General features: G+C 40.4%; 1 protein-coding gene across 1 annotated transcript; it reads left to right on the forward strand.

Annotated features, from left to right (window-relative positions):
- Positions 1–1,167: 1,167 nt before the first annotated feature.
- On the forward strand, positions 1,168–3,239 carry EAF02_001766 (uncharacterized protein). Its single transcript, XM_038897814.1, has 5 exons — positions 1,168–1,322; positions 1,391–1,679; positions 1,733–2,250; positions 2,299–2,479; positions 2,539–3,239. Exons 1-5 carry the CDS (start codon positions 1,236–1,238, stop codon positions 3,078–3,080), a joined length of 1,617 nt encoding a protein of 538 aa, XP_038762789.1. The 5' UTR covers positions 1,168–1,235; the 3' UTR covers positions 3,081–3,239.
- Positions 3,240–9,331: the final 6,092 nt, after the last annotated feature.

A 9,331-nucleotide genomic window follows, 5' to 3' on the forward strand; every position in this document is an offset into this window, starting at 1 on the left:
CCCTGCTTGAGAAATCAAGAACCTGATTGTTGAACAAAGAAAAGCGATTGAGAGGATATGCCTGGTGGGTAATGCTTGACCAAAACCATGAGAATACATCTGAAACCTCGAAGTTGAAGTTGAAGAAGAAGAATATTGAGTCTGCTTGGATTAATGTGGAGAAGGACGCTCGAGGGACGCTATTGTAACCTTAGTTCCCTCCGCATTTTGGCTCTTGGCTCTTGGCTTTTGAGATCAATGAAGGGATTTGGCAGGGTATAGTATAGATACGGCTCACTGGTACTGCATACTATGTATTCGGAAGTATATCTTCAGCTCGCCGGTGATGGGATTCCAAAGTGTAAAATCGTTTAGAAAAAGATCACCGGGATTGAATTGTACTTGGTACATTCATGCACCAGATGTCAACGAGGGCAAGAAAATTGACGCGTCGCATGTTTTGTGACTAACTGAATCGAGCTAGCGCGTGCTTCCTTTTCATGCCTGAGGAACCTTGCACCCTGCGGTACCATATGTTTTCTTTCTACAATCAAAAAAGCAAATGCGCATAGGAACTTGTGCTTGTCCCTTAAAATATCACACCTATCAAAACGATGACGGTTTGTTGCAAGTCTCATGTGGGGAAGAATCACAGCGCTTTTGTTGCATATCTGATTTGGGAATTACCCCCAGATGTGCGGGAAATCTCCTTTGAATGTCTGTCTGGACATGTCTGACTCAGACTGGTAGTTGATCCTCCTTTTGGATCTGATATCACTCCAGTATCTTTCACTCGCACCTTAGTTTCTTGCGCCATCAACTATATCGAGGTCAACGCAGCATGGGTTTTGTTTCCACGAACAGTATAAAACTCTGACATATTACATGCAGGCCCTGAAAGTGGGTTCACACGCAAGGTGCCAAACCAGCGCTTAATCCAGTGGGAATGATAGGATGGAGTGCTGCCAAGAAAATTATTCCCCCATCTCATTTGTCACTTCAGTTTGATCATTCCTTTTTTATGTCAATTGAAAATACAATCCTGGCTATATTTTGAGGCAGTGGTTTTCTATTCGTTATGCTGTTGCGAAGGATTGCTGCGCCGTGTGCATGCAACTGTATGGCCACCAAAACACTTTTTCTTACCACTCCTCAGCCTGTATTCAAAACTAAGATAGGTACAATATAATATTTACTTGCGCTGTCAAATTGGCTTTTCATCTTCGCAAATGAAATCGTTCAACACATAAATTAGCATGTCGTCAGGTGATAAGCAAGCCGATGAATGGAATTGTACATCCTACCCGGCCTTGGTAGCAAACCCTGATATTGGAGGTATCGGAGTATGATCAAATGAATTTCTTTGGTCGTCACTTTAGTCTATAATTTAATCCACTGACAAACATTGCAGACAATATTGACATTTGTTATTTCAGTATACCTTACTCTGATATGTTGTGTGGCCAAGGCTAGAATCGACCATATTCGTTCTCCAAATAAAAATACACCCAAATTGGATCTTTGGTCATTTGCCCTCGGAAACGTGATTCTAAATTTCAGCGATCAACAGGTCGTTTTAGGAATCGCGGTTCTCATAGCGGGAGTATCTCAATTATCTTCGGGGCTTGATTCTTATCACTGGCAGACGGTATTAAACCTTGCTTGGTTCTCAAGCTTTACACATATATTGACTCTTACAGGTAAGACTAATATGAGTCTTCGGGTCTCAATGTGTAAGGACTAACGTTAATAGCCTTAAGGGCAGAAAACCGCACTAATAATAAGATCAAAGTCATTCGTGTAATTGCTATGGGAGTTCTAGCTGTTATACTAATGTGCATGGTGTATACTGCTGGATGGGTCAGTGGGAAGGTGGTGAAGGTATCTTCAGAGGATTCCAAAAATAGTCCTCCAATGAGTTTCCCAGCATGGTGTCTTTTTCGGCCAGAAATTCCATGGATGTGGCAAAATCATTTACTAGACATCCAGTATAACTGGACTTATGTTTTACTCGCTTTTCTCATCCTAGTTTTCAGTTACTCGACAAGGGCATTGTTGTTATACTTTGAAAGTATTGGCCAAGTGATGACATTGGTGGCCAAATTTCTATGGTTTGATAAGTTAGCCGGCCTCTTCGGGATCACAAATATGAAATCATTAGAATCAAGATTAAATGGGATGGGAAGACGAAAGTGGAGCTGTAGACTTCTACGATCTCTATATGCAATATCTCTTGCCTGTAGGCAGACTTTTGACTCAACGATATGGGAGGTACGAAACAACCAATACTCCTTGACGGCACTTTACTAAAATCATTAGCTGGGATGGCTCTCTTTTGCTCTTGTTTGGGGCACAGTTCGTATATTTACTGTTCGAGAACTTCCCAATTCTCAAGACAATCTGGATTCGTCCGAATCTATGTCTGCTATACTTTCGGAAGAGAATGATTGGGGATTCGGACAAGTACTTGGCTTATCACTTATGATCTTACCACTATTGAGTTTCTATGGCAAGTATACAATCATGCTCATACTCAGATACGAACTAATATCCTGAAAGAAGCATACTCGTCCCCTCCGGATGCGATGTCTCTACGAAAGAAGTCTTCCACCGATGCACATACATCTCCTGATACCTCTAGTGATTACGACGTGTTAGCATCATCTATTGATCTGTCCCAGACTTACACTTCAACCTCGATCAATCTGCAAAAAAGTCAAGTCAGGATCGAGATCGAAAATGAAGTTTGGTTCAAAAAATTAATTTACATCATTTATCTCCTCTCAGTCATCACCGGTGGAATAACAATCTTTGTAGGCCTATTCGAACCACCATCCTTTCTAGGCTTAGGAATCATCATAATATATGTCGAGTGGATATTTGTCGATCTTTTCGCATTGTGGTTGGTGACATTAATATTCATAGATCATGATATTCAAATATTTTGGACGAAGAGCTGGATGGGGAAAGTAACGAACAAGATGCGGTGGTTTTGGTGGTGTCTTTTCGTGCTTTTCTTGATTACATTTTGTTTTGTAGCTTGGCTTGGGAGTATTTTTGTGCTTGTAAAAGGATTGGAGATAATTACAAATAAGGTGTAGGAGCCCCATTGGAGGAAATTGAGGGTGTTTAAATGACTAGTAGAGGAATGTATATGCAAGATACTCATCTGGAAGATCACATCAACAAACATGGGTTTGCTGGAATGGCCACTATAAGATGGCTTCGATTTGCATACTATGTTTTGATGTAAATTTCCGCTCTGATAGGATTTAGTATATAAGACATGTACACATATATTCTCACTAAATATATAGCGGCAGGCGGGAAAGACAACTCTGAATTTGACTTATATGCTAGTAACGGAGAATGAAGTCTGAGAAAGGTGAATCAAGAAACTACCAGTGCGTATATTGTATTCGAGATGTACTTTCTACTCTAGTAAATCAAGAAAGAAACAACAATCCATTAATATCATCTCACGAATCATAGATCAAAATACAATCAATTTTCATAATAGTTTACTACATACTCAGTTGCTCCGTATCTTACTACCTCATCAATTTCCGAATTAATAATTTCTATTAGCGCAGAGAGTATCCTATCAACTTATTCGATTCATAACCGAAACCCCTAATCATCAATACTGCCTAGTAAATGAATCCAAGAATCATTCCTTGTTGTTGCTAATTTAAATACTTTAAAATTGTTGCGCCCTTCATCAAATAATCACAATAAGCAGCTTTGGCCGAGCGGTCTAAGGCGATGGTCTTAAGTCTCTTAAGTACACCATTATCGAAAGATGCGTGGGTTCGAAACCCACAGGCTGCAATTTGTCTTTTGTTTTTTGGGGAAGGAATTATTTTTATGGTGGGATTGTGTGAGGGGAAGATTTGGGGGGATGAAGTTTTGGGGTGCGGATTTCTGGATGGTGTTTTTTTATTGTTCCTCTACCCCACGTAGAGGATCCGCTGAGGTGGGGTATTGGTTCGGTTATCCATATGTGGGGAGTTGTGGCTTGTGGTTATGACACCCCTGAAATTTTGGCGAGTGTGGATTGATTGGTTTTGACGGGAGTATGTATAAAATTGAGTGATGATGGGAGAGTTGTAGTTATTGAGGGAATAATATCTACGGAAGCAAAAGTCAGGGTTTCTGTTTTGTGGTGAAATATCTGTTTGATTTTAGCTTGGTATCCGTGATTGTAATTATAAATTCTTGTTATCTTTTTGTTAGGTCTGAAGACTTTTTTAAACGATGCTTTAGTCTAGTTAATTAATATAATTACAAAATCGGATGATATAGCAATATTCATCTCGTCGGATATTTCCCCAAAAATATGCTAACAAAATTCATTTGCGAATTGTCGAGGAATATAGACAATGAGAATAGGAGAGCGATAGCGATAGCTCAACGTGCATATATTTTTTGAATTGGAGTAGATTCCGACTCTAGTTGATACAGCGATACGCTATCACTTCCTCAGATGTTAACTACAAACACCTCGCTGCACTCCCCTTGTGTTGAACCTCTTTAATTTTCTCTCTCTTTGGTTTCGTAGAATCTCTATCTCTTGGCTTTTAAATATGGGCAAATGCTGACTTACCTAGCACAAAACGTGATTTGCAACGACTGTCCTGGTCTGAAAATGAGGGGTAGAGTAGATGTTTAAGGAGTGAATGAAGACCCGCATGGATACCTATAGAAATATCAAGATTTAAAACTAGCGCACTAGTACCGACTCTACCTCACACCGCGTTTAGATAGACTCACATGCATTATATAAAAGGTCATGTTTATACATCTTGACTCTCTCAATTATCCATTCCAAGCCAAGAATACTGGCGAAAAACATGTGTCTACTTCTGGGAATCCATCATTCAGATCTGATTTTGCACAACCTGTAGCAGAATGGCATATGGTGCTCATCTGTTTGTTCTTTTCCGTAGACATCTAAATGTGAAAATACAAATGACAGCGAGTGTTGGGGGACTGACAATCACTGGCTGTTCACGAGGAATGAGATAGTTTAGATGGAAACTGAACTTGACTCTTCAGTTGCGCATACTAGTATGATAGCCCAGGCACTATATCATCGTCTCACTTATTGAAAAGTGGCATTTTCAATACTCCTGAAGATATCGACTCCTCTTCTAATGGCTTCAATCATGAAGATCGGTTAGCTATACTACGTCCTACTTTTATACGCCCAAAGTTCAACAACCCCGTAGAGAACAGGAAGTGAATCCACACATTTTCTCTATGTTATCACCCATGTGAAGAGGATAATTCACTTTACTACTACCCTGGTCTAACTCGCTCTTGAACCGAATATCTAATAAGTCCCGTAGTATATAATATCATAATATGTAGAAGTTGTCTTGATTTATCTCTATGTGAGCAAGTTGAACTAGCAGAAGCAGTCATGGCTGTTTTCTCTTTCATGTATTGCGATCCTTTTCGCGCAGCTGACGTGGGCCAATTTTTGGAAGAAGCAGTTTTGAGAGGATAGATCGAAATGACAGTACTAGAAGAAAGTGACAATAGACAAAGAACATCAGATGATAGTGATTATTAATTGTGATGGCATCGAGAGAAGACAGCTAAGATCAAAGTGAGATTTAGAAAGGAACCTGGGGTAACCGGAGGGCTGGCAGGTAAAACCCGTTGTTAAAATTGATACCAGCGATTGCTTTTAAATGACTGCTTGATTCTAGTGTTAAGAGGTCTACATGTAGTCACTTATCGCGTGTTTTCTGGATAAGTTCCAGATTCAAAAGATGAATAGATTTAATGGTAATGGAATAGTGAAATAGAGAGAATATGGGTTATTCGGCGACAACAAGTAATCAAGAAAAACAACAAGCGTCAGACTCAGACTGATGAAATCAGAGGAAGGTAATATCTATCCGAGAGAGATTTAAAAGTAAATAGACGGAAGTCTCCATCGATCGGAGAGGTTTGTACTCAACTTCAAGCTTTCGTGAGAAGAGCTCCTTTACCATTTGTGCTTCGTTTATCTCATCGCATGACCTTCCAAGATCCAATTACTGAGATCTTTATATAGGTAATCAAATACGAGGACTTCAAATCTTCGTTTATTTTTGAGATGAGAGGAAGTTGAGCGGGGTAAGACGTTCATAACGATGTAGCCCAATAGAACATGTCTCGTAGGCTGGATTTAATAAATTCACTTATTTAATAGAAACTTGGAAGAGCTCTGAATCGTTGAGGAGATGTGGTAATTCAATACTGAATGGTAAATACGTACCATACTCTCCTGTCATGACTTTCTAGAATAGTCAAGGCTGATACATATAATGTCTCTCTCTATTAAGCTCTCTTTTCTAGTACCTATGTATTGTCACATTGCTGATATGCAAGATGGTTTTCTACTCCGATATATGAGAATTTATCAAGAACTGTATTGATGGTTGTTTAGACAAGATTACCACTTGATGTTTTGAAAATTTGTGATTTCTCCTAAAATGAAACAACTATTCTTCGCCAAATTTGACTGAATTAGGTTTCGTCTGATCCAAATAATATGCTAGGAGTAGATAACAATAAAAATATATTTCAGCGTGGCCCAAAGAATGACAGTGAGTTATACGTTTACCAAGATAAGATTCGCTTTGCTGTTCAAGATACTTTTCATAGAGACCTACTGTGTTACGTTATGAAAGTAGACATTCCATCCATCCTCATCTTCTTTGGCGGCATGTCTCTTCTTTTTAAATCCAGCTTTTCTCTAGGTTACACAAAACTAAGTTTACATGAACCTATTTAGAGAGAGTACAGAGAGAATCTTCCAGGGTATGCGTTTCAAGTACTAATTCGTACGAGCTTAAAGCCCCGATTTGACGAAAGTGAATGCGTCTGTCACTAAGCCAAAGCATTAGCCTCGAGACTACGTATCTTTCGTGAAAATAGCGAAACACGATACTAGCTCCTGGACTAGTCAAGCTTTTCTCCCTATTTATACGTCACCTTCCCCGCAAGCTTCCGCCTTCATCGACGTCCGGAAAACGCACACAAAATGAACATACATGGATGTCATGGCTGGCCAGCAAGCTGCAGAAAGCTCATGAAGACTATTCAATCTTCTATTCTGTGAAGTCTGGGTATTATACGGAACATCAAATCATCATATACTTGCGATGATTTTCATGATAATTGACAACAATAATCCTCCAACTCGGAGAGAAGTTTAGCCATCCGCAATCGATCGATAATCAAAGCCCAACAAAACGAACAGTTCCGATTCGTGTGGTAGAACCAGTCAATATGCGGACAACTTGCGTCATAGATTCATGATAAACACCTCGACGCTAATACTCCGCTCCTGTATCAAGCGCTCTTGATTCCTGGCGATTGAGAAAAATCGAGCTTAAGTAGTACTGTTTTCTTGTAACGAATACAGCAAATCCAGCTCCATTTGCAACCATTGATCATTTTAACTTTGTACTGTGTAAGGTAAAAGTCGAAAGTGAATTGTTGCCCAACGATTATAGTAAATTCGATGGGGGATTTAATTGCCAGATTCGGTTTCATCTGATCAAAAAGGTGATAATATCTGACAGCAATTGATAGGAAATGGTTGGACGACGGAACAAGCAATGAGTGGGCTATGTGGCAACGATTGTTGAAAGAGTAGGGAATGATTATGGACCGGAATTTGTAAAGATGCATGACCTCCGATTATATACCGTAGATTTGATACTTCCTGAGCACAGCGAACTTCCCAGCTGATATGATTCCACCATTGCTTGAAGGTTTTCATGGCGTATTTCATTTTGATACTATTTGTTGGGTCGATACGGCACTCTGTGGAGAAGTGTGAGGAGATCAGCTCCGGGTGAGGGTCTCTCGGTATGAGTGGACCAAGTCTCTGTAATCTGTGTGTTTTAGAGGCTAATCTGACCCTGTCTCGGAAGATCACTGGAGGGGGTTGCCTTTCCCTTGCCCCCCCTGTTTGTAAGCTCACAGCAAACGAGGTCTCACAAGCTTCTGATAACGGCATTGCGGGAGGAAATAATGAAATAACATCACTACATATATCGCTCGAGTATATCGTAAATAAGATACTATAGAAAGGATCTGCTACCTGTACATCAACCATACTGTTGCCTGTCGAGCCCCTACGCCGTTTGCCTTATTTATTCCTTGAGTCTTTCTAATACCTCTGCCATACTTTCATTCGACCGATTGATGTTCTATGGAGACTGATAAAATCATACATCCATTCCCGACAGTATCATCTACATTATACAATACGCCAAGCAACGAAGTACTGCTCTGCATTACCTTATCAGATCTCACCTTCCTGCCAAGACCAACCGTGTGTCGCAGATTTTACCAGGCTTACTCATTTATGCGACATGTATCCGACTTTTCCCGTCCACGAGCCAAAGCACCGTTGTCTAGACTCATCCACTTCATCGTAAAATTCATATTCGTTCAACGGTATTGATCATGAGCATGTCAAATGCAGAAGGAGAAGTCGAAGAATTATGCCGGTCGACCTTGGATCTACCCAACAAAACCCATCCCTTCCTAATATTTTCGGATATATCCAAAGAAACTCTCTCCTGCCATCGCTTTCTGTTGATCTCAATAAGATCACAGCTTCATAGATAGCCCTTGTGTTTTGCTCCTATAACCCCTTTATAAGCTTCGCTTGGCGCAAACCATTTGCATTGCTGAGTATTGAAAACCCTTAGACGTCAGGGCCTCCAAAGTGCGATTTGAATTTCTGAGGGCGTAAGCTTCATGCTCATTCTCTGCTCTCCAGTGAGGAGTTGTGAAGGTCAGCTCGTTATGAATTCTTCTGTTAATCGTTGACATTCAGGCCATTTTCATCTCTCGTTCATAATTCTCTGTCCTGCGCGCGTTTGCAGATACAAGATTCCTGCCCAGCACCAAGAGCTGGTGGTTCGTAAAAGGTCTGGCGTACAGAAGCTTATCCTTCGCTCTCCTTGTACAAGGTACTTACTCAGCCTTCTCAATACATATTTATTGATCTTTTCTCGCCCTTTCGTTCTTTGGTCGATTACCATTCAAAACCAAGGTTACCGGGGCCGTCTTCCAAGGTCATTTGCAAAAGCCTGGTGAGCCACAAGGGTCAGCCAAAAAGTCAGCCACCTCGTCTGAATACCTAGATATGGATCCCACAGCGCGTTCGACTACCAACATTCCATTTGTTGCATAATTCACTGGGCACAAATCGTTTAATACCATGTTGCAGAAGAAATTCTTGCCGCAAGGATGATATTGGTTCTTTTCATACATGCTTCTGTCGGTTTATGCCGACTTACCCTTCTCCCCACTCTTTTCAATTGTTATCCTCTCA

This window comes from Botrytis sinoallii (genome assembly GCF_014898435.1).
Source record: "Botrytis sinoallii strain Bc 23 chromosome Unknown BSIN_002, whole genome shotgun sequence".
In the NCBI taxonomy this organism is placed as follows: Eukaryota; Fungi; Ascomycota; class Leotiomycetes; order Helotiales; family Sclerotiniaceae; genus Botrytis; species Botrytis sinoallii.

Coding starts and splice junctions, on each gene's coding strand:
- EAF02_001766 (XM_038897814.1), top strand. CDS start 1,236: ATGTCGTCAGGTGATAAGCAAGCCGATGAATGGAATTGTACATCCTAC. Junction 1,680..1,732: donor ACATATATTGACTCTTACAG/GTAAGACTAATA, acceptor TAACGTTAATAG/CCTTAAGGGCAGAAAACCGC. Junction 2,480..2,538: donor TATGATCTTACCACTATTGA/GTTTCTATGGCA, acceptor ATATCCTGAAAG/AAGCATACTCGTCCCCTCCG.